Source organism: Necator americanus, chromosome III, assembly GCF_031761385.1.
Source record: "Necator americanus strain Aroian chromosome III, whole genome shotgun sequence".
NCBI classification, from domain to species: Eukaryota; Metazoa; Nematoda; class Chromadorea; order Rhabditida; family Ancylostomatidae; genus Necator; species Necator americanus.
The window spans coordinates 8819916-8844712 of NC_087373.1; the positions used below are offsets into that span (position 1 = coordinate 8819916).

General features: G+C 36.8%; 2 protein-coding genes across 5 annotated transcripts; one reads left to right on the forward strand and one right to left on the reverse strand.

The window, feature by feature from the left end:
• Positions 1-652: 652 nt before the first annotated feature.
• Positions 653-12777, forward strand: RB195_009012 (uncharacterized protein; the record flags this gene model as incomplete). 4 transcript variants are annotated; one of them, XM_064195808.1, is made up of 19 exons in its annotated part: positions 662-775; positions 2272-2386; positions 2517-2632; positions 2897-2984; positions 4004-4153; positions 4222-4337; positions 4425-4519; positions 5613-5720; positions 5805-5867; positions 5956-6073; positions 6419-6523; positions 6767-6845; positions 7325-7467; positions 7552-7665; positions 7706-7819; positions 7968-8117; positions 8759-8881; positions 10268-10281; positions 11880-12777. In XM_064195808.1, 19 exons carry the CDS (start codon positions 662-664, stop codon positions 12775-12777), a joined length of 2823 nt encoding a protein of 940 aa, XP_064046951.1. The 4 variants fall into 4 exon arrangements, with proteins under 4 accessions (XP_064046950.1, XP_064046951.1, XP_064046952.1 ...); XM_064195807.1 differs by lacking the exon at positions 7706-7819; XM_064195806.1 differs by lacking the exon at positions 7552-7665.
• Positions 12778-13622: 845 nt separating this feature from the next.
• RB195_009013 (uncharacterized protein) lies at positions 13623-24558 on the reverse strand (the record flags this gene model as incomplete). Its single annotated transcript, XM_064195809.1, has 12 exons — positions 13623-13780; positions 13860-14013; positions 15678-15778; positions 15869-16004; positions 16283-16392; positions 16534-16705; positions 17994-18168; positions 18228-18454; positions 20592-20689; positions 20787-20897; positions 20956-21046; positions 24439-24558. 12 exons carry the CDS (start codon positions 24556-24558, stop codon positions 13623-13625), a joined length of 1653 nt encoding a protein of 550 aa, XP_064046954.1.
• Between the last annotated feature and the right edge of the window lie 239 nt (positions 24559-24797).

The following is a 24797-nucleotide window of genomic DNA, read 5'->3' on the forward strand; positions in this document are numbered from 1 at the left end:
TTACGTCTCCTATTTTTTTAGAGCTAGAGCGGGTGTAGCGCAGTCCGTTAGAGGTCCGTTGTTTGCGCAGTAAAGTCGATGGTTTGAAACCGCCTCAGTGCCAACCAAGTCTTTCATCCTTTCGAAGTCGACAAATCGTTAGCAGAATTGTCTGGAAGGATAAAACAACGATGTGACATACCGACTCGCACTCGCAAGTCATTGCATAGGCCAGTTACACGTTCGTAAACCTCAGACGATTCTGAATCGAGGTGAACGTGGTGGGCATTCGAAGCAGATTGATCAACGCCAGACCCTTTTTCCTTTATTTCTTATCGTAGTTACTGTACATGTTTCATGATTTAGCAAACAAAATCTAAAATTCGTTCCAAATAGGTTAGCGAGAACGGCTTTAATTCTGCACCTTTATTCTATTTCAAAAAATCATCGCAAGCTTTTTTTTTACGGACAGTACAGGTTTTTCATTTTATTCTCAGTGTCCTCCTACTTTTCTCCCTCTTTTTTTTTTCGTTGCTAACCGCCACGATTTCATGACCATGAACGACTTCAAGTTGTAGCATTTTTGTTTCAGATGTCTACATAACGGTCCATTCCCCGGCTTCTAAGCTGGGTTTCGTAGATAGCCTGCAATCGATCCGTCATTCTCACAAAAATGCTTCCGATGTACAAAAATAGGCGGAAATTACGGAAATTTCTCCACTATCTGCTATTCCTGCTTACATTTCTGTTGATATGGTGTACACTGACGATAATCATACTATATATACAGGATGCGGTTAGTTTTTTTCCTTGTTATATGATTTTTTCGGCCTCATCGGATCAATAATTATCTACAGTACTACATTTGCTTGCTGACAGTTTACAGTTTCTAAAAATACTTCCATATCAGCAAAATTTATTAATTTACTCTACAGTTTTGGCTAGCCCTTAAGTTCCACTCTGGGCTAACGTTAGGATGGTTTTGATTACACGAGCAAATTTTACTAATGTAGCAAACTGTAGTTGACTTGTACCAAATTTTTGGGAACCACAAAGCGGGATTTGAAAAAAAAAGATCCTCAAGTCATATTTTCAATTCTTTTGAAGCAAAATCTTACCTTTCTTTCATTCCTCCTAAAGTTTTTTTTCTTTTAAATATACTTTCTGGATTTAATTGAGCTCAGTACCAAAGATCTTTAGAATCTACCTATTCATGAAAAGTATTTGTGATGCTCCATTAGAGACCTGAGCGTATACATAGAGAAGCGTTCTAGCGTATCTCGTAAGAAATAAAGCAGTTCTCACGCCGTGTCTTACGACGATTAGGGAAAGATGAGCGGAACCACCCCTGATCCCGCAATCTATGACCCCATCTCTGGCTTTTCCTTTTCCCTCACCACGTCGGATTCGTCATATGCTGCCTTTAACGAAGAAACTGAACGCCTGATATTGTTTACAAAAAAAAAACAAAGCAAACTAGGTAGAACACAATAAATAATACAATAAATAATATAATAATAGGGAAGAGAAAGAGAAGGAAATGAGAATACACATACATGTTGTAGCCCTCTTTACACAATTTTTACTTCTTCAATTGAAAAGTCTTGGATTTTTGTGAAATGAAGAGCATTAGGCGGTTAACGGCAAATGTTTAAAGCAGAAGGCTATGCTGTTGGAATTGATTTGAAATGATTTTGCATAATACACCCATAATCGAACAGGGTACTAAAAATTATGTGAAAAATTTCCATTTATACGTAAATTCTTGCAAAAAATAACCAACTACAGTTCTTTCACTATTCTTCTTAATTCATTCATAAGTAATATAAGTAGATCAAAGTAGCCACAAGATTTCTAAAAATGATGTATTTTGGCTTTTTCAATATTAAGACAATTTTTATAGCTTACTGGCTAGTACTTAGTCATTTAGTACCACTAAGGATCTTAACAATTGAGCCGTCCATCCCAACAATTACCAAAAATGTCCCCGAGAACAGTTTTTCTTCCAACTGAGGAAAATTTTGTCCTTCAGGGGACACTTTCGAATTTAATTTTTCCAAAAAAAAAATTGAGTTGTAGAGTTGACCTACAAGTATAATATGCATGGTTACTATTATTCACAATGTACTAGTACTGTTAGTATCATTGCTATTATTGTCAGCATTATTATTATTATTATTATTATTATTATTATTATTATTATTATTATTATTATTATTATTATTATTATTATTATTATTATTATTATTATTATTATTATTCACAATGTATTTTCACTATTAGTTCCGTCAGGTGATCGAGCCCTCACCGCCGGTAGCAGAGCATCGAAACAGTAGAGCTGTGCAAGTAGTAGTCGGACATTACAACGGGAATTTACCGCAGGAGAAATTGAGAAATTTGACTAGCGGTCAGTTTTAAATTATTAAATCTTTCAGGCATTTCTTAGTTACTAATTACATAGGAATTTAAAGATTGACTCTATGTGAAGAAGTGCTCTAATGAGAAAATACAAACTCTATGAAATTAGCATTTTTAAGAGGAGATCAACGCTAACAACTATAACCCTATTCATGGTTGGGGTGAAGGTGGAAAAGCTGTTCGATTGACGAAGGAAGAGGAAATTCTTTCCGATGAAACATTCTCTATTAATCAGGTTGGTACAGTACACGAATTTCCGGCACAAGACCAATTTTACACATGTGCTAGGCGCAGAACGTTAAGAATAAGTGTTTATTTTTGAGATTTGATGCAGTTCATCTAAAAGTGTTTATCATTCCATGGTTATGAGGCGAATTCTCTAATTCATAAGTAATTTAATAAATTATAATTTTAATCCAATATTTGAAGTCCTTGGAAACTAAACAGAATGAACTTTTCTCATTCTTCCGAGAGATTTCGAACTGCTCTCCGATTTCAGTTCAGCATTTTCGTCAGTGATCGCATCGCTCTGAATAGAACATTGGGCGACTATCGGAAACCATCTTGTCGTACCAAGAAATACAGAAGTAAGTCACTGGATTCTTCTCTTTTCAACATTTTTTTCCAGAAAAAAAAATGTGTTGAACGAACGAATTCGATAAATCAATTCTTGAAAGCGTTTCCATTCTATGTATATGGTGTAGTTGGTTCAAAACGACATGAAGCACGGACAGCTGCGTAAGCGGCTGCGCTCGAAGCGTTGCGGTGGAGAATGCGGTTGGAATCGAGGTGGGACCATGACGAACTGCAGACATGGGTGACGGTAGCGAGGATCCTTACACGATCCCAACCGCTACGCTCTACTGCTCCGCTTCGAGCGCAGCCGCTTACGCAACTGTCCGTGCTTCATGTCGTTTTGACACAACTACACGCGCCTTTTGAATCCGTGCATAAACCACATGCTTGACGCGATATTTCACTTTTAAAAAGGCGAATCGCCTAATAGTCTTCATTCTAGGACCTTTTTCAATGTTTGGCTGCAAAATCCGGAGTAGGTACATAAGTAAGAGCCGTTAATACTGGAACGGTCTAAACGTTCTACAGCTTTATTATAATAAATGTCATTTTCCCTTCACAGCTTCTGTTTCACTAAGACTGAACCCTCCAAAAAATAATTTAGTTGCTTCAAATGCAGTGTGAAGGAACACTTTTCTTCGCGAAAAGTGAATTTTTGAAAAGAAGGATTTAAACTCTTTCATAAAGAACAGAGGAAATCGTTGAGATTGAATTAGGGTGTATTTTAGGCTTTAAAAAAGTTCTCTTCTCTTCAACTCCTAAAAAGATTGTGAGATATCGTTCCCTTTATGAGATGATCTAATACTTCCTCATTCGAAAATGAACTTATCCATCAAAATGAGAAAAAGTGAAACCAAGCAATCCACAGTCAAATAAGAACAAATCCAATAAATCAAAGGCAAAACGAGCAAGTGACTGAGAAACTTTTTCAAGTTTTCGGATTACGTATTCATTTGTGTTTCCTATATGTTTACTAATAAATGTAAACAATAAGAGTTTAACGTATATCACGTTATTAGTAAATTCTTAGATGTCACCGAATTACCCTCAACATCTGTAATTATCGTCTACCATAATGAAGCATATTCCACGCTTCTCCGCACGGTTCAAAGTGTCATCGATCGATCGCCGCGAATCCTTCTTGAAGAAGTCATCCTTGTTGACGATTTTTCGAACAGAAGTATGAGAAGTGTTTACAACAAATGTTTACAACTGGTTTGTCGTTTTTTACTAACGCTAAAATTTTAGCTTTTCTAAAATATCCTGTTCTGGATGAAGCTGTTCGTACCTATTCGGTGCCGGTGAAAATAATAAGAACCAAGGATCGTGTAGGATTAATCAGAGCGAGATTAATGGGAGCTCAGGTTTGTTTAGCATAACAATGAGTGTAAATTTTCCATTATCCCGTTATTTAAGTGTAAGAATAGTTCTTCGAGCTATTTTAATTCCAGGAAGCCACAGGAGATGTTCTCACGTTTCTTGATTCTCATTGTGAATGCACTGAAGGATGGTTAGAGCCGATGTTGGATAGGATAAAAGAAAACCGGTAAGTCTCGACGTCTTTTATTGTTTAATCCTGAGGGTTCAAGAAGGGAGGACTTGGAAATTGTTCATTTAGCGTTGTTTTTTTCTTCGTATTACCCATCAAATGCCCTCAATAAGCTTTCAAATTTGACTTACATCGGGCCACACCAGTCTATGTATCGTATCCTCAGTCGTAGTCCTTCTATCTGCGCATAGTTGTCGCCGGTTGCGTTCATCCGCGCTGACGCGACGCAATCTAGAGCGTGCTCTATAGCAACCTCTTATGGCCACCTGCGAGCAATCAATAACCGTTTCAGCTCGAGTTTTACGTCTAGTTACGCCACAAATCTGATTGCTTTGATCATACCATAACTTCAGGAAAAAGTTCTTGGCAGAAATTTCTCAGAATCATGTTGTTGTCGTTTTCGCGCTCTCTCTCCCTCTACAAATTCACAACTTTCCAGGCAATAAAATTGATTAGCTCCTTTTATCTTATTCTTATTTATCTTATCCTACTTTTTACGGAAAATTATTACTGTGTCAAAAGTTCTACTGTCTAAGAAGGTCTTAACAGCATCGAAAATACTCAAAGAGTTTCGTTTCTTCTTCTGAAAACGGTTTTCTGAAGGAAAAGCGACCTTTTGGGGATTTTCAGTGCTGTTTTCTTTCGATATATGTCTGAAAGAATTCGATTGAGCTGTCCATAATCGTGGAATAATCTACACCTGAAGCGTATTCAAGCGCTAGCGATGAACAGTCATTATTTCCAGTGAAAAAAATGCCGAATCCAACTAAATAAGCTGGAAAATTTTTAAAATATGAAGAACAGGATTTTTAGGAACATTTTTTTTAAACAGAGCGTAAAGCAGTTAAGCCCATGTTATTGATTTTAATCACTTCTAGGTGAAATCTCAATATCATCTGTGTACCTAGCACATGTTGTTATGAAAAATATTGTCGTTATAAGGCATTTATGTATATTTTCATTTTTTTTTCAAATGTAGTAAAATATAGCGTACGGTAATTTCCATTGAACATTTTGTTGTTTTTCACCAACACCATTTGCAAATCGGAATTAGAAAAACATGGAAAACTCGTTCTTTTCTTTTTTTAAGAAAAGCTGTCGTTTGCCCGGTTATCGACGTAATAAACGATCGCACCTTTCAATATCAAAAAGGTCTCGACATGTTCCGCGGTGGTTTTAACTGGAACCTACAATTCAGGTTAGAGCAGCGTAACAGTGAAGGGATTTGCTGGACACATTTAATTTTTCTTTCTTTCTTTTTTTTCGAATTCTGTGATTACAGATGGTACGCATTGCCAACCGAAATGGCTAAGAAGCGACTACAAGATCCAAGTTCTCCAATAGCGTATGTACTTTTCTGTGGTTTCTTCCTGGAGTTAATAATAACCAGCTGAAAAGAACCTTCCCTAATAGATCTCTTGACGTTCTTTCAGATCTCCAACAATGGCTGGCGGCCTGTTTAGTATAGATCGTCATTATTTTGAAGAACTAGGAACGTACGATCATGGAATGGATATATGGGGTGGTGAGAATCTGGAAATTTCATTCCGAGTGAGTGCATTCATCCTGTTCTATGCTATAATTTAACTGTATTTGTATAGTTGGAACTGGAAACGCTGGGAAAATGCGCCAACATGGCAAGGGATACGGTATTTAAAGATTTACTGCTGGCTGTTCTACATGTTTTTCTCCTTATTCTTGCTAGGATTTCTAATTGTCCAGAGACTAACGATATAAATAAAACGTTCGTAGTAATACGGCCCTTAGGAAGCTACGAGAAGAACACATATCAAAATTGCTAGCCATTTTTTTTTCTGTGAAAATCAAAATAACAAAACAATTATGTTTTTTTACAAAATTATTCCTGAATTTTTTGGAGCTACTGGGATTTTTCAGATATGGCAATGCGGTGGCAGAGTTGAGATTCTCCCCTGTTCACATGTGGGGCACATTTTTCGTCACGTTTCTCCGCATGATGTCCCGGGGAAATCCACAGGAAAGGTGAGCCTACTTGTATGTACTTGACGCCCGTTTCGTCGGATAGTCTAGTACACAGGAAAAAAATAGTGTAGAAAGTGAAGAGATGATGAGATGAATTATAAAATAGATAAAGATAACAAAATTTTAGAAAAAAAAAACAATGTAAAAAGTGGTACAATTGTGAAATGTTAAAGTTGTTTGTGACCACATGAAAAGTAAAGTCTTTACTATAATTTTTTTTACTATAAATCCATTGCTGCTCAGGTCCTTGATGGAAATATGATTCGAGTCGCTGAAGTATGGATGGACGAGTGGAAATATTTATTCTACAAATTAGCCCCACGTAAGCATGTATTTTTGATATTCAAATAAATTTCAACAGATGTATAGATCGCAAAAAATTATCATTGTGCGATAAGCACATGATACTATTTGTTATTCTTCGTGAAAATTGAGAAATTTAAGTTTACTCTCTAAGTATTTTAAGTATTTTTGCATTAAGTATTTTTAATTATTTTAAGTATTTTATTTAAGTATTTAGGTACATTAAGTATTTTTGCATTTGGAATTATAGGAATAAATGAATATTAAGTTGTTCAAATAATTTACTTTGAATTTTTTAAGCAATACTAGGACTAATTGAATTATTCTTGGATTTTGAGGGGTAAAATATCCAACGAGGATGAACCTCGTTAGTTTAACATCTTTCTTTCGATTTTTTGGTTTTTTTTTGCAATCCATATCTTCAACACAAAAAAAGAAAATGTTGTATGATGCTTTCAGAATCGTTCCAAGAACCTCATAGATATCTTTTTTTTTAAGAAACGGCAAAACTCCGTACATTAGTGGATATGAGTGAACGGATGGAACTCCGACGTCGATTGCAATGTAAGAGCTTCAAATGGTATCTAGCTAACGTCTTCACCGATCATCATATGCCTATGGACGGGGATTTTTTCGGCAGGGTATGATCTATGTATAGCACGTATTGTTGGTCTTCCTAAAGATTTTCCTAGATCTCTTAATATTTTTCCTAGAATTTTTTTTAGATTTATTTTACCGGTGAAGGAATCAATTCTACTTGCTTAGCATGGGCGCTTAACTCGTCCGGCATTAAAAAAAGCACCCAAAAGCCGTGTAGCGAAAAAGCAGACAAAACACAGGTGATACATCTCAACAGTACTTTATCCTTATTTTTTTCAGATCTCTGTAGGAAAAACGAAACCTTACTGTATAGTGAATCGACCTGGTGAACCTGGAACAAAGAAAAATCGCCTAAATATGTCTCCTTGCACGTTAGGATCCGATCATTGGCAGGTTGGTTGTGAACGTTTTGAGCGAAATCCTAGGGACCCCAACGTGCAGGGATCATATTTACGTGATATTCGCCGCACCCGTCATCTTTTTATTATTACTATTTCAATGTCATCATTCAATTAGCGATTTCAAAACATGAAAATTTTAGTTCTGGATATATACAGCAGAGGGACGACTGAAATCAGATGAACATATGTGTCTTTCGGCAAATCAGGTCATTCATACGAACGGTGAATGGGCTGTGCAGTTGAAGGAATGTGCTGGTTATGAAAACGAAGGTTGGGACTATAATCGACGGGTACGTTGACATTTTGTTATTTATTTATTTGTTTATTTATTTGTCTATCTATCTATTAACCGCACACGAAGGTGCACCGACACATCTTCATGAAGGAAACTACATATGTTAGCGTTCCTAAATTTCGAACAAATGAAAATCTCGAGTTAAGACAAAGAAAGAGCTCAGACAAGCATGAATAACGCATGAATGAATGAAAAAACAAATAAATAAATAAACGAATGGGAGGTGAGTGAGCGGATAAATGATACAGGTGAATGCATGCATAAATTAGTGAATGAATGGGTACTGGTGAATGTATGAATGAGTGATTGATCATGTGGATGAATGAACGAGCGAATGAATGAATAAGCGGATGATTGAATGAATGAATATATAAATAAATAAATAAATAAATAAATAAATAAATAAATAGAGAGCTAGCTTCTCCGATGTTTTAGGAACTAGAGCAGATGAGTGAGGGAACAAAAATTTAACTAATCTTAATTACGGATCATCACGCTATTACATATTTGTTTTTTTTTATGAGCATACGATGATTTATGATTTTATAGCATTTAGAAAATATAGGAGATAAATTTTCATCCGCCGACGGTTTCCTTTCCTTCTTCACTCTGTTTGCTGTAAACTTCTTTTTTCAGAGAAAAACCTTTAAACATCGTAAGAGCGGCATGTGTCTTACCCAAGGAGTCCTTGAGCTGGAAAAGCAGGATAATTTATCACCGCCAACTCTGTCATACTGTAGTCGCGGCGTCCAAGAACAGGTAGTTCATATTTGTTTTATTCTCATTTTAGACAAATACCGTAATCACTGAGCTTAGTTGGACTTCCTTTAAAAACAGCACATCCCTAAACATCTAGGGGCGTATAAATATATCGCTGTGTTCAAAAATCTTTAAAGGCATCACCCCACGAATCTGAGGTGGTGCAGATTTCAGGTGGAGTATTCGTATACGGGATGGGAGACTACGGAGAGGAAGGTGAATCCATCCATTTCTTCCTAATTGCCGTAAAAAACGGATCGGCGCCGCACAAGACTGGCGCGCTCCATCACCTTTGTAAAATGGTGCGCCAAACGAATGAGCTTTTCTGGGTTTTCGGATTAGGGAAATGGACGAAATGTCCTCTCCGTTCTCCCTCCTTTATCAATTTTGAATCTGCCCCCTTTGCTTTAAACATCGCAAGAGCGGTACGTGTCTTAACCAAAGAGTCTTTGAGCTGAAAAAGCAGGACAATTTATCACCGGCTGATCCAGGATGCATTTTCGGTTGGAGCAAGTCGAATTGGAGGAGGAAGTGGCTGAACCACAGAAAAGTAGTGGATTCCTGGGGATGCATCGCGCTCAGCCGACTGAACACATCTGATGCTGACTTTTCGTTTAATATTACAAATATTTTAATTCCAACCTAATTTATTTCGTACATTTCGCCCCAATATTTCATCCTGTTATCTTAACTTTTTATATAATTTGAGTGTGAGCAACATAACCTAGAGAGCAATTACGAGCACTTTTTGAAGCGCACGTTATGCAGCTGTCATCCTACTAATTACTAATTAAATTTTACTAATTTTTGTGAAAACCTCACCATAGCAAATTCATCTGGGTTGACGCGATGTGTCTGCTGCTCCTGTGGCATCAGCTTGCTTGAACACATTCCGAGTTGAGTACAAAAAACTTGGGGCTTCTTCTCGTCGGGCTAATGTTGTTCAAATAGTATTTTATTATTATGAGGATGTAGGATAAAGTTTCTGGCGTTGATCAATCCTCTTGGGATGTGCCCTCACGTTCAATTCAATTTAGAATAGTTTGAGGTTCACGAAAGTGTAACTGGTCTATACAATGACTTGCGGTGGCTAGCCGATGTCTTAAGTCAGAGTTTTTATCCCCCTGAACAAGTCTGGTACCAATTTATACACCGCTACACTACGCCCACTTTTATTTAATTATTAATTATCTATAATTATCTTTTTAAATTATCATTTATTAGTATTGATATTTGAGTGGTTGCTGAATTTTGTCCAGGAGGTAAAGGAAGATCGCTCATAGACTTAAAATTTGATATTTACTTGTAAATCTTTTAATTTATATCACAAAAAATGGTTATAATCATTGGAAGATATTCGTGTCTTCTATATGTTTTCATGCTTAGATGTGGTCATTGAAGTCGGTGGAGTGGAAGCCGGAACACTTATAAAGACATCATCAAGAGAATTTTTGTTGGACTTTTATATTGTACCTTCTTTTTTTGCACCTTTTTTTTGTTGTTTATACTTAAATATTTTAAGCAAATGCATAGCGTCTTTAATTGTCAGCTAGTACACAACGATTCTTTATCAACAGCATTAACTACTTGCCATTAAATGCAACTTTAAGTACCTAGCCATGGCTTGCCTTATTATCGTGGGTTTAATTTATCGGTGGTGTATCGATATATGTGATCATGTTCTTTTTTTTGTGTTGCGTGTCGAGCTATCAGAGATCCATAAATGCCTATCCGTGAAATCGTAAATTTCCCCTATCCTGACCTCTGATCGTTCATCCGAACATAACTTTGCCTTGAGGAATTGTGCCTTTGAGGGCTCAAATCAACTTTTGAAATTTCGCCACGTTCACGCTTTCATTCATTTGTTGCTGACGTTGTAAATTTCCCAAAGTTGTTTTGAATCCTTCAGTCACTCAGCCATAACACTGAACAATGTACTTGTAATTGTGATTTCTTTTTTCACCTTTTTTTCTTTTGCCTCCTTTTCCTTCCTTAATGTTGCCCATCCAACTACTTAGGCCCTTGGAAATGTTGACAGATCGAGTTGTAACCTGCTCTAGATCTGACCTCTGAAACGTTTTTTCGAATAGTCTTACTATGTTGATCTTCTTTTTTTCTCTTTTTTTTATCTGTTTTGGCAATTATTAGAGCATTATCTCAATTTATGGAAGATGTAGCAGCAGGCTACATAGAGAAACGCTTTATTCTGACGCCAACATTGACATTTGAACATCTAAATGTGAATAAATATTTTATTTGATAACTCCTCGCACATTGTTGGAAAAGATATCATCCAATCATGCAGTACCTGGTCGGAATTGCACTACTGCACTCCAGAGCTCCACAAAATTTCACAAATGATTTTGTACTTCCTAGTAACTTCCTGTTTTCCATGTTCGATTTGTTCTTTGATGGAAAATCGCTTTTGATGGTAATTTAAATTGTTTTCTTGGCCATACTTGACGATGCGTGAGCACAATTGAAACAGTACTACAACAACAGCATTCAGGACAATTGGTCCTCAACCAGTTAGACTAGATTATGAGATCAGAAAAGGTCAAGCCAGAAAAGGGAGCGGAAATACGAAATTTTTGAACAGACATGAAATATCTTCCAAGAAAATAATTGCTTTAGACTGAAAGAAGGCAGTAAAATATACATCTTCCTCGTATGCTGCGGCATTTTTCCTTATTTCTTTATGAAAAGTTTTCTTCACAACTTGTTCCACTATGCATCATAGCATCATTAAAGGGAAAGAGAAAATTTTAATTTTAAAGAACAGTTCGATTTCCCATATGACGTCGGAATTGGAAACATACAGGTTTTGTAACAATTAAAGGGAATTTTCCTACCATCATGTGAGGTCGGTTTTACATATTAACATTTTTTAAATTTTGAAGAGGGGCGGAAATCCGAAGTTTGTCGCTGGCTGAGTTCAGTTAAGAATAAAAGGAATAGTTACATGAAATATTGGAAGTTATTATAGTTGATATCATAGCAGCAATCAATTCTCCATTATTTTCATTATTATTATTATTATTATTATTATTTTCATTATTATTATTATTATTATTATTATTATTATTATTATTATTATTATTTTCATTATTATTATTATTATTATTATTATTATTATTATTATTATTATTATTATTATTATTTTCATTATTATTATTATTATTATTATTATTTTCATTATTATTATTATTATTATTATTATTATTATTATTATTATTATTATTATTATTATTATTTTCTTATTATTATTATTATTATTATTATTATTATTATTATTATTATTATTATTATTATTATTATTATTATTATTATTTTCATTATTATTATTATTATTATTATTATTTTCATTATTATTATTATTATTATTATTATTATTATTATTATTATTATTATTATTATTATTATTATTATTATTATTATTATTATTATTATTATTATTATTATTATTATTATTATTATTATTATTATTATTATTATTATTATTATTATTATTATTATTATTATTATTATTATTATTATTATTATTATTTTATTATTATTATTATTATTATTATTATTATTATTATTATTATTATTATTTTATTATTATTATTATTATTATTATTATTATTATTATTATTATTATTATTATTATTATTATTATTATTATTATTATTATTATTATTATTATTATTATTATTATTTTATTATTATTATTATTATTATTATTATTATTATTATTATTATTATTATTATTATTATTATTATTATTATTATTATTATTATTATTATTATTATTATTATTATTATTATTATTATTATTATTATTATTATTATTATTATTATTATTATTATTATTATTATTACTCATTTTTCCATTATTAAGAAATCCTAAATGAAATATGTAAGTCGTGTGCAAGAAATAACAGGGTCATCGTGGCCAGCTACGAAGATTGCTGCGTGGCGCAACGCGTCTGCCGGCTGTTATCGCACAAAGGATCGAGAGATCGATGCCGTCGCGATATGTTTGCATCCAAATGATGATTCCGAATAGCGTGAGCTGGCAGCTAAGATCGCTAAACGTCATAGTTACACTGATGGGTGCTAAATTAAATCTGTTACTTCCATTAAGGATCGAATAAATTTCGTGGATATTTCACTATGTATGTGCAAAAAGAGGGGACATTTAAGGGGGAACTTAAACATGAGACTTAAATAGGCACTTTTATTTAGGTACATTCGTAATTTTCCTACGAATTAAGGATTATTTTCGGAGTTTTTTTTTCAGTTCTAGCTTGGAAAAAATGAAAAAAAAGGGTTTTCTGATTTTTGATAACCAATTTTTAGCTAATTTTCTATGGTTTCGCTAATATTAGTGCAACTATAGCACAAAAATTGTTGTATTTTGTCAGGTGAACTCTATCGTCACACTTTCTCGAATATCAAAAAGAAAATATCTTTTTTTAAAAAGTCGATTTGAAATATTAAAAGGAAAAACTGTAGGGATTTTTGATACCAGTCCTACTTTTGACTTCAGAGGGAATGCGGATCAAGTTTTTGCACCGCAAAAAATTGTTTCTATTCGTTTTCGAAGTTGATTAACTAAAAATTGCTAAAAATTACACATTTATGATGGATCCACGAACTACAAACATTTAATCTAATATAGATGCCATAGCTGTCATTAAATTGGAATAAACAACACATTTTTTAATGTTGGCGCAATAAATTCTCGTAATGAGAATCAATCAATCAAAGGGAATGAGACCGAAGAATTCGAGGGATTCTGTTTAGCGTAACGTTTACGTAATTCGCTACGCTTTATTTTACCGCTACTTGTCTTCGGCAGTTCATTGCAGACTTCTACTCCTCCACGTAACTGCCTTGAAAACGACAATTTTTCTGCAAATTGTCAAAATTGGTTTTTTTCTCTTAAGATTAATTTCTGCACTTTATATTTCACAAGAAATATTTCACAAACCTTTGACAAGAGCTTGTATGCTCATTTTTGCAAGTTCCTCATCAACACCATCCTGTAGCACAACGAAAGCTTTCGGGACTTCACCACATTCTGGATGTTCGACTCCAATCACGCCAACTTCTTTCACCGATGGATGAGTAAGAATTATGTCCTCCTGAAGGCAGCTAGGTATCGTCTATATTGTCCAGTAATATACCTGTATCCATTAAAACAGAAAAATCAGAACAAGAACCTACATATATCCATTAGAACAGATGTTATAGATGATAAATAAGATATGGATAAAGTGAAACTACCTATATCCAGAGAAAAAGGAACCAGAAAAGAATTTTAAAAAGAAGAGGAAGATCCTATATCCATTAGAACAGAAGTTATGAACGATACATAGGATATGGATAAAGGGAAACAGGTCACGGGTAAAGTCCACGACGTTGATCGGTCCCTGTGAGGATGCGTCTACGCGTTCAATTTCAATCCAGAATTTTTTGAGGCCTATGTGGGTATGCAGCTTTGTAATGATCTCTAGCCAGTGTTTCAAGTCAGTGTTCTATCACCCTAGATATTTATCGACTCTAGAGGAAGAAAAGCTTGGTTGACATTAGGGCGGTTTCAAACCATCGATCGTACAGTCTAATATTCTATTTTGCAGATCGCACATTCTAATATTTCCTACTTTTTTTTCTAGAAACTTACCAAATCACACCAAACATTCCAAACTATACATTATCATGCTTTTGAATAAAACGTTGGGCTGAGCCGGGGATCGATCCCGGGACCTCTCGCACCCTAAGCGAGAATCATACCACTAGACCACTCAGCCATGATTAGAAGCCGGACGCATCATTTTTGATCCGAATCGTTAGTTCATTCGTGGATAGGACATCGGAACGGAAGCAGTTGTGAAATCTATTGGCAATAAACGCTCCGTTACTGAGTATATAGGGTATACAGGGATGTTTTTTTGAGTAGCTGCCAAAACTTCACAATCAATAACTCACCGTTCCGTAATCTTGACCTGGACAAAATATGGTTGGTTACCTTCGTTCGACGCCAACGGTGTTAGTACGTGAATAAATGAGTAAATAAATAAAATAACACCACTAATGACTCCCTTCAATATGACATCCGTCAATAATAACCAATTATTGACGTCAGGTACATTCTTCACTAAAACACTGAACGCCACTTTCAGGGATGCAATCCGAGGATTGAAAAAAACGTTCGAACGAACGCTATTTTCTACAAGGAGTTCGATTGGGGCGCCCCAGCCATGTTCACAAGCCGCATCTTTCGGGCCTTGTTTTACGCCGATTAGCAAGAAATGGACGGAACTACTCACTTCTCCATAATCCACGACCCCGTATACGAATACTCCACTTGAAATCCGTGGCACTTCAGATTCGTGGGGTGATGCCTTTAATGTGTTGAAAAAGACCATAAAGCATTCCCCTTCTTCATCAACCATTCTTTTTGCCTTCACCTACAGTTGAAAGACCCTCAGCAACTATTCATTAGTTTTGCTTGAGTAGACCGCTGAGACACTATTCATGGACCGCTCGCAGTTGGGTTTGGCGCGAGCACAAGCCTGACGCAATTCAACTAGGATCGCCGTAAAAAACGACGTTTTCCACGCCGTTCTTTTTATCACGAGCGGGAACCACTCTTGGTTATATATACTACCTGAACTCTAAGCTATACTACCTGAACTCTAAGCTTTCGCTGTGGCTTCCGCACCACGCCAGTTACGGTCCTCTTAGATTAACTGATTAATAATAAATAATAATAAAACTTAAATTGAGTTTCAATAAAACACATTACCAACTGTGACGGTGCTACTTGGACCCCGTTCACTTTAATGATGTCCTTGACTCGGCCAACCACATAGTAAAAACCGTACTCATCGTAGTATAAGATATCTCCTAGAAGAAAAAAATACTTTCAAATAGGAAACCCTATACCTTATCCTCCTGTTTTCCCTTTACAGATCTCTGCTGAAATTCTAAACATACCAGTTCTGTACCATCCATCCACAATAACATCTTCACCTTCGTAGTTCAAATATCCAAGCATAATCGAGGGAGATTTGATGTAAAGTTCTCCTGGTTTGTACGGGCCATCGACGACACGGCCACTTTCGTCTTTTAACTGAATCACACTGATCATTAGTTCCAGGAAGAGAAGGAGGAAAAAGATATCACCAACAACCAGAGCTATGTAGGTGAACTGACGAAAGAATAGTGCGAATAAAAAGACTATCAGAATTAGTTCCAGCGGGATTTTTTAAGGAAAGGAAATTGAAGTTCTCAATTCTTATGAGAAAGGTAAAAAGAGAAATTTTCCTGATATCTCTACTGAAAAAATGAAACAGAACATAAAATTACTTATATGTATATTTAATTATGTATCTCATCTTTGGTTCATACCATAGCTTCGAATCCCGGTATCAGCTTCCCACAACTGCCCAGATGTTTCTCGTCTGGTAGTCCAAGTGGACTGATGTGAGAAAGTACCACAGCTTCGGTCATACCGTAACCTGAACAACAGGCTAAAGAGGATTCTTGGACGGATCAGTTCACATTAGTAAAAAGAAATAGCAAATTTTTTGAAAATTCTTGAAAATAAAAGGATCTCCGAGTTAGTCTTGTAGCAATATTCCCTACTAAAGAAAATATACCCTGAATCAAATGATGAACTGAAGGGAATCGATCCAGAAACGTTTTGCACAGCTCTTTTCCGAGAGAGTTCGATCCGCAAAGCACAATTTTGAGTGAAGAGAGGTTGAAGCGTCCAGTATCGATGCGACAAAGGAATTGAATAATAGAAGGGACCACATTCAATGTATCCACCTGCAACAAAATCACACTTGGCTTCACTTAACAGGAATGAAATTAATTAGATTGGGAAAATGAATTGAACAAAATTCAAAAAAACCAATAAGATTAAATTCATAATAAAAAGTAAATTAGCATCTTTCTTGTGATGGTTAAAGTTGTTTTACTGCTATATTTCGATATTGACAATGACCGCAACTGCCAGTGACAATTTTATCGCCAATGGCTGTTAAAAGCATCACCCCACGAATCTGAGGTAGTACGGATTTTAGGTGGATTTTTTTTCTTATACGGCATAGTAGATTATGAGAAAGAGGGGTGATTCTGTCCATTTCTTCCTAATTGCCGTAAAAGACGGCCCGGAAGATCCGTTTCGAAGAGCGTTCCGGCGCGCTATTTTTTACAAGGAGTTCGATTGGAGCGTGACAGCCTTGTGCACGCACCACATCTTTCGCGCCATTTTTTACAGCAATTAGGAAGAAATGGACGGAATCACCCCCTCTCCATAATCCACTATGCCGTATACGAATACTCCACTTGAAATCCGCACCACCCCAGATTCGTGGGGTGATGCCTTTAAGCGAAGACATGAGAAATGCACCGATCCACAAATCATCGGCCATCCCAAAATTAGGAGAAACTACCGTTTTACTTTTTTTGTTCATTTTAAGTAGACAAGTCTGTTTGAGAAAAAGCGTCACGGAAATTTTCCTTGTTAGCATAGTCTTACTGTCGAAAGTAGACTTTGGACCCACCAATAAGTAAAAACCCAAGAACTCGCCAAAAAGAATCAGTGTAGTTGAAGTCAGAAGTTGCAATTCTCCCAACGAAACAAATTTTTACATTCAAACGAGAAGCAAAATGGAAGGATATCAAGGAGACTAATAAAGCAACTAATTTAAAAACTAAATTGAAGGAACTCTTTACAATGAATCGGAATTAAATTGAAGCAAATTTTTACATTCCATTATAAAATCCGCTCTTACGAGCTTTCATTTCGTTACTCCCACGGTGTTAGGAGTTGCTTCGTCCGAAAAATGGAAATTGATTCTCGAATTTTTGTAAAAAAAAAAACTTATTTAACTGTGATATATGAATCAGTGCAAACTCTCAAATTACTCTGGCTAGTAATTTCTAATTCTAATTCCAAAATTACTTACAATTACTTAAATTACAATTTACTCACAAATTTCTTATTCTGCAGAAACTCTTCAGATTTGAAACAACACACTTCACAAAGACGGATTTTACCTCAGCTTAATATTCGTATAGTAATATCCTTGAATAAGTTAGCTGAACTAACCTCATATTTTTCAATCATCTCTAACATTGGAATTGGATGAAAAGATTTCATTATTATGGTATGACATCCTTCCAAAAGGCAGTAAAGTAGCGCCCAAAATCCAGAAACATGGTAGAATGGAAGAACAGCTATCGTTTTCCGTCTGGTCTCAGGCAAAAGTTTATCGAACAAAGCCCTGTTTGAATAGATTTGAGGAGTTTCCCACATTAAAATACGTTTTAGATGTGAACGAACCTTTTCAGCATTGAGGTTGCCGCACTAAAATTGCGATGTGTCAGAAGCACACATCGTGGTGAGCCGCCGGTACCGCTAGAAAACGGCATCAACAGTACATCGTCAAAGAGTACGCTGAACTCGGACAGTTTCTTGATTGTTTTCGCATTTAATTCCGGCAAATCACGTGGTATTATAGGTGATTGTGGATATTCCTTGCTAACATCTGACGTGGAAAAAAGCAGTATCTGCAAAGATGGGTTTTTAGCGTTTGATTTGCTTTCACTTACTTAGCAAGTTGTTCTTATGACCTTAGGCATGCATTTCTCGCATCTTCGCTGAGGTAAGCCATGATGGAACGTAGTTCTGCTTAATATCCTCGATCTCCAGCGATAAATAGAATAAAAACGCTGATCCTTATCGTGCTAAGCTTAAAGGCATCACTCCACGAATCTGAGGTGGTGAGGATTTCAGGTGGAGTATCCATATACACGGTCATGGATTATGGAGACGGCGGTAGTTCCGCTCATCTCTACCTGCATCACTGTAAACAGCCGCCTCCAGAATGCTGTTTTGTACGACGCCATCTATTGCAACGCTCCACCCCTTGCGCCGCCTCCGCCCTACGATTCGTCGAAAATCGGTTCGGACTGCCCCTATAGGCAGTAAGGGACGCTGTGCGTGCAAGGGTGGCGCGTTGCAATAGAAGGCATCGTACAAAACAGCATTCAGGGGCCGGCTGCTCACAGTGATTCAGGGAGAGATGAGCGGAACCACGCCGATCTCCATAATCTACGGCCGCGTATACGGCACCTGAAATCCGTACCACCCAGAAATTCGTGGTATGCTGCCTTTAACGTCTCGCTCGAATACTTATGGACTTATCAGAAGTTCCGTTATCACCTCAATCCAAAGCTGTCGTTTTCGGCCATGTGGTTTTTTCTAATTCAGATCCAAAAGACTGCTCAGGCGAGGAATAGAGCAATCCGTTATTCTCTCCCCCTGTGACAGAAGAAACGAAGAAGACCGTCTCTGACAACGACGAAGGGAGAAAAATAATCTTTTCAGCTGCCGTACCATCGTGTTCATCTCCTTGTGAGGTTCTTCACTATAGTATACTTCAGGCTTGGCACCTAACTCAGAGGAACCCCGTACTGAACTGAGACTTTCATTACCAAGCGTAATTTTCTTCAAACGTAAAGAGTTTGCCAAAAACAAGTACGTAAACGTAATAGAATGTAACGTAAAGCAATGAATGTAATAATGGCTGCATCACGATCTTACTGCAGTGACCAAGGGAACAAAATTGGAAAGAAGTCTATGCCTCAACTTCAGATGAAGCCGGAAAATCTTGATGCACATCCTCACAAAATGTTGTATAGTACACCATTTTGTAAGAATCAGCATCAAGAGTACCGTATAGTATGGTCAAAACGATACGAAACACGGTGCAGTTACGTGAACGGCTGCGCTCGAAGCGTGAGAGTGAGAGGTGAGAGTAGCGGTTGGGATCGAGTGAGGACCCTTGCTGGCAGCATTATTCGCTACCGTTCGCGATTGTCCCACTTCGAATCCAACTGCAGTCTCTACAGCGCTGCTTCGGGGACATCCGCTCAAGCAACCGCGACGTACTTTTTCTCGTTTTGACCAATTTTCCCCATTCTGATTATTTTACTTTCTTCTGAAGACTAGAAAATTTTCGTGTTCCGATGCGAAAACATGAATCGTAACGGCTGCGTACAAAACGCCACCGTTTTCAGCCGCTTGAAGGTAACAGCGCGCACATCATTGCAGCGCACCTTGTAGCTGGCTTCCAGTCGAAGGGCAAAACTCAGAGGCGGTACCGCCGCACATATCAAGTGCACTGCAGACTCAAGCACGACGTAATGGAACGCTATAAATTCGTGAATGCGTGTTGTTTGTGCAGTAAGCAAATGAGTTGCACGCTGTGAAAGAGGAAGATGACGCCTAAAAAAAAGAGAGAAGTCTTATGCTTGGCTAGCAAAAGAGAATCACAACGAGAAAACTTCAAAAATAGTCTCCAGATGACAAATGATTGTGGGAAGGTTTCCAATGAAGGATAAAATACGCGGCGTTCATCACTCTCTATTGGGATACGCTCCTAAGCGTTCAACTTGAACTCAGGTTTATGCACGCACATTTGCAGCTTTACAATGACTTGCGGACACTAGCCGATGTGTCATGTCAGTGTTTTTAACCTCCTAGACAAGTCTGTTACCAATTTGTCGAACCCGGAGAGATGAAAGTCTTGGTTCACCCTAGGGCTGATTCAAACTTCCGATCGATTATAGCCAAAGTAGAACCTCGTACCGACTCCGCTACACCGCCCCACGATTTAAAATAATCAGAAAAATGTAAGTAAACCTTGTCAGCAGTAAAGATGTCCTTCAACTTCGACACGTGCTGCGCTTCGCATAGCACTGCATCGGCACCACATTTCTTCGCATAGTATCGTATTTCATCTGGAAAAAAATAAGCATTATTGCATCCTCCTTGCAAAAATTAGTATCTTTCACACGGCTTTTTTTCGAGACATCGAAGAATCTTTGGGATGCCTACCTGTGGAGGATTCCGGATTAATCCCGGATATACAACAACCAATCAGAGCGCCACCCAAGAAAATTATGGGGTACCATGACGAATTTGGAAGCATCATGAGAATTGTGTCGCCTGTAACGTGGGAATACGCAGTAATTTCGAATTTGAACATAGTTGTTATGAGACAAACCTTCACCGAAGTGAAGCGTGTCTAAGAAAGCTGCAACACGATGCGACAGTTCGTCGACTTCATAGAAGCTACGATTGACATTTTCATCAGTCTAAACATAAAGAATAAAATAATTGATGTTGACCGGCCGTCCTTTAGGGTTAACCATTCAGTTCAGAATTGCATAAACGCACTGTGCGACTTATACAATGACTTGTTGGGACCATTTTCTTACCACACCAAACGACTTTGTTGGCATATATATATATATATATATCGTAGCAATCAGTAGCTTTTTTGACATGACACGGTTTTGAACCATCGACCGCACAAACGTAACCTGGTGACCTTTTATCGTTGCACCGGCAGCACTCGGCAGTGCTGTTCATATTATTAAAAAGAGTAAACGATACGAGGTTAAGAAATCCATAATATCTGAGTGGAGCGAATGCAGTGTTCACCATTACTAGTAGCGATTCCTCATAGGATCATTTCCACAAAATAAAACATTGGAAAACGCTCAATTTCAAAGAAAAAAAACACGACTATTTAATTTTATGAAAAATTGACTATAATTTAATAATATTCGTTTTGTAATGTTTTATTTGTATTTTCGTATTTCTGAGAACATGGACAATTACTTATAAATTAGTCAGAACGTCCAACTAAGGCCGAATTTCAGACTTTTTGCGATAATCCCTTCTTGCCTTCAGTGATCAACAGAAATTTAGAGAAGAGACATTTTTTGTGAAGTTAGAATTATCTTTCTTCTATCGGTGCTTTCTTCCTTTTTCTTCTTTTTTCCTAAACACATTAGTTCTAAATCTGGAGAACATTTAAACTTGATTATACATATTTATATATTTCTTTAAAACATCCACACTTTGAGAATATTATTTAAAGTAGTGAGTTTTCTCCCTTTTTCCTCATTAATTAACACAGATTGATGTGATATCATGAAATGACATGAGCATCATTATCGAACCGATAAAGATAATGTCAGATCACGTAAACTGTTGGCTTCTATTTAAGCAGCCGTTTGCATAGGTGTTCCCACTTTCTGGAGAAAGCACGTCACCTACTTGGGGCAAACGTAGATACGCGGAGGAGACATAGAGGTGAGACGTAACACGTGCAGCGTCCATGGCTATGAAACGGTTCACAACGTCTCATTTACTTTCTGCCAAATCCACATGAATTAATTGCACGATACTACAGTACAACGGCACACCAATTACATGCAACCGGGTCCATCCCAACCGAATGTACCGCTTAGCGGGGCTGGCGCACCAATCCTAGTCCGTGAGACTCCTTCGGCACCACTTCTTACGTTTTTATACTATACATGACGCCTTGGGACCCGTCTCCTTCTCTTTTTCTTGACAAAAACTCTTGACTGACAAACACACACGTGACAGAATAAACCCGTTATTATGTACCATGATGCTTTGCAAATTTGGAAGTATACATTCACATAGAAGGATATTTGCACTCACCACCATACGACAGAAACCAACTTATCTTAACAATGACACCATACAAAGCCATATAAAATAGATCTAGGACAATAGTCCAATGGTAGAGTGCTCGCCTACCAAATGCGTACCAATGGTACGGTTCTCACAGTTATACAGTTTTGCTTCATTACGGAGTATTTTCGGGACACGCAGGCACACGGACAAAGCGTGTTGTCATATGACATGATTCTAGTAAACATTAACATCGCTATGTTAGTAAATGCTTGAATATTGGCTTTATTTATACATGTACGCGCGAAAACAGTTGAAACACATTTGAAACCTGCAGCTGATAGGTAACTAACACATTTGTGATAGGAGAGGGAAGTAAATGGAAGGATTGTGAGTTAAATGATGTACTTATATCATGCTGTATAATAACGCGCTTGGTCCGTGTGTTTGTTTGTTTGTTTGTTTGTTTGTTTGTTTGTTTGTGCATACATGTCACGAAAATACTCCATAATGATGCAAAACTCTGCACCGTTGAGGTCCTCAGCCACCGCCATGCACCTGAAAGGCCAGCAATCTGCCTGTTCACCATTTTCCAAAGCTATCTAACTAAGTCCTAAGTAGCTGTTGTCTTTGATGAGACAAATTACTTTCTCTCATATGTTCATAGTGGACGTAAACAAACTTTTATGTGAATGTTTACTTCCAAATTTTGAAACCATCATGTTGTATAGTAAAGGGCGTATTCTGTCACGTGTATGCGTCTGTGTATGTGTGTGTCTCAGTCAAGAAATCTCAAAAAAAAAAAAAGAGGGAGACGGATACGATGGTGTCGGTTTGGTGCGCTGGAGAATCAATGCGGTAAAATTGGGTAAGGCGGATTCTACAGCGTCGATTTCGTGCCCCGGAGCCAGATAGCTGTAAAATGGGGTGGGGTGGGTCCCTCAAGGTCGGAATGGTGCCAGGAAGAGAGTGGGGAGAGATGGGTTTCACTGCGTCCGTTATCTATTTCCCAGCATGTCTCCATGATGCTCTTGGGCTCTTAACATCTTTTCTTCAAAAAGAGGAAACACACGTGCGAACGGCTGATCAGATACAATGCCTAGAACCCAACAGTTTGTGCGATCTGACGTAGAACGTTATTTTTGTCACTACGATAGTGATATTCACGTCTTCATGTTAGCACATCATTTTTTGCTAATAGCTGAGAACGGGGGAAACTCAGACTTCGATCTATTTTTCCAAATTGTGAAAGTTTGAGAGAAACACAGATGTAAAATCAAGATTCATTGTTCTCCAAATATAGAACTGAGCATTTAGGGAGAACCTTTCATCTACATTTAAATTTCCAGATAAAAAAAATTGATAGAAAAAACAATTGTAATTTTACAAAAATGTCACCGGTGTTATTTCTTATTGATCGGCGAAAGCGAGCGACGCGAACAGGAAAAAACCTGAAGTCTGGCTTTAGCGGGACGTTCAGGCCGGTATATATATTTATTTATTTATAGAAAAAATAAGCACCCCTATGTAACGGTATTTATTGAGAAAATTTTTAAAATTTGAAACATTTACAGCGACCCAGAGACCGTTTACGTTAAAAAAAGTTTGCAAAAATTAACGTTGCAACCAGCAGAAACGGATTAGTTGCGAAAAGCCTGACTTTGTTTATTTATTCGTATAGCTATTTTTATATCCACACATATTTCAAATGAAACTATAGCTCTAAAAAAAGGATCAGAACAATAAGAATAGCTAGAAAAAGTTTTTGAAGATTATAAAAACAATCAAAATGACAAGGAAATGGAAATGGATCCACAAGTAGAGAAAAGAAAAGAGAGAAGAAAAATTACGATAATTCCTTGCTCGACGAGAAGGTTTAGAGCGATTTGTAGTTTTCCTTTACCATTCAGATTTCACGTACATGCATAAGGGCATACAATGTGATCCAACATAGGTAATATAAATATTTATATTGACCGTATAAATCACAAATTTGCTCATTTCTAGCCGAAAATGAATGGAGAAGAATATTCACCAGAGCTATTTGATTCCCATATTCACGACATTTGTCCAGAATTTGACGATGAAAGAGCACAGTAGGATAGTCGACCATATCAGCGCCCGCTGTGCATGTGCGAAATGCTTTGAATGACATGGCAGAAAAATTAGCTGCTATCTGAAAACAAATTCTCTGTCATGTTGCAAATTGAAGGCAATGCTTGCAAAATTTTCCTATGCTAGATTTTTTCTAGTAGTAGTCATTGTTCGGTATGTGGCTTGTAAGTTTCATAACACTAAAGACCTCATAGCAATCCATGAAGCATAGAGACTAATCCGTTTCACCGATAAACGAAGCGCTGATGAACCAAAAGAAAGTAACACAGAGAGTGAATC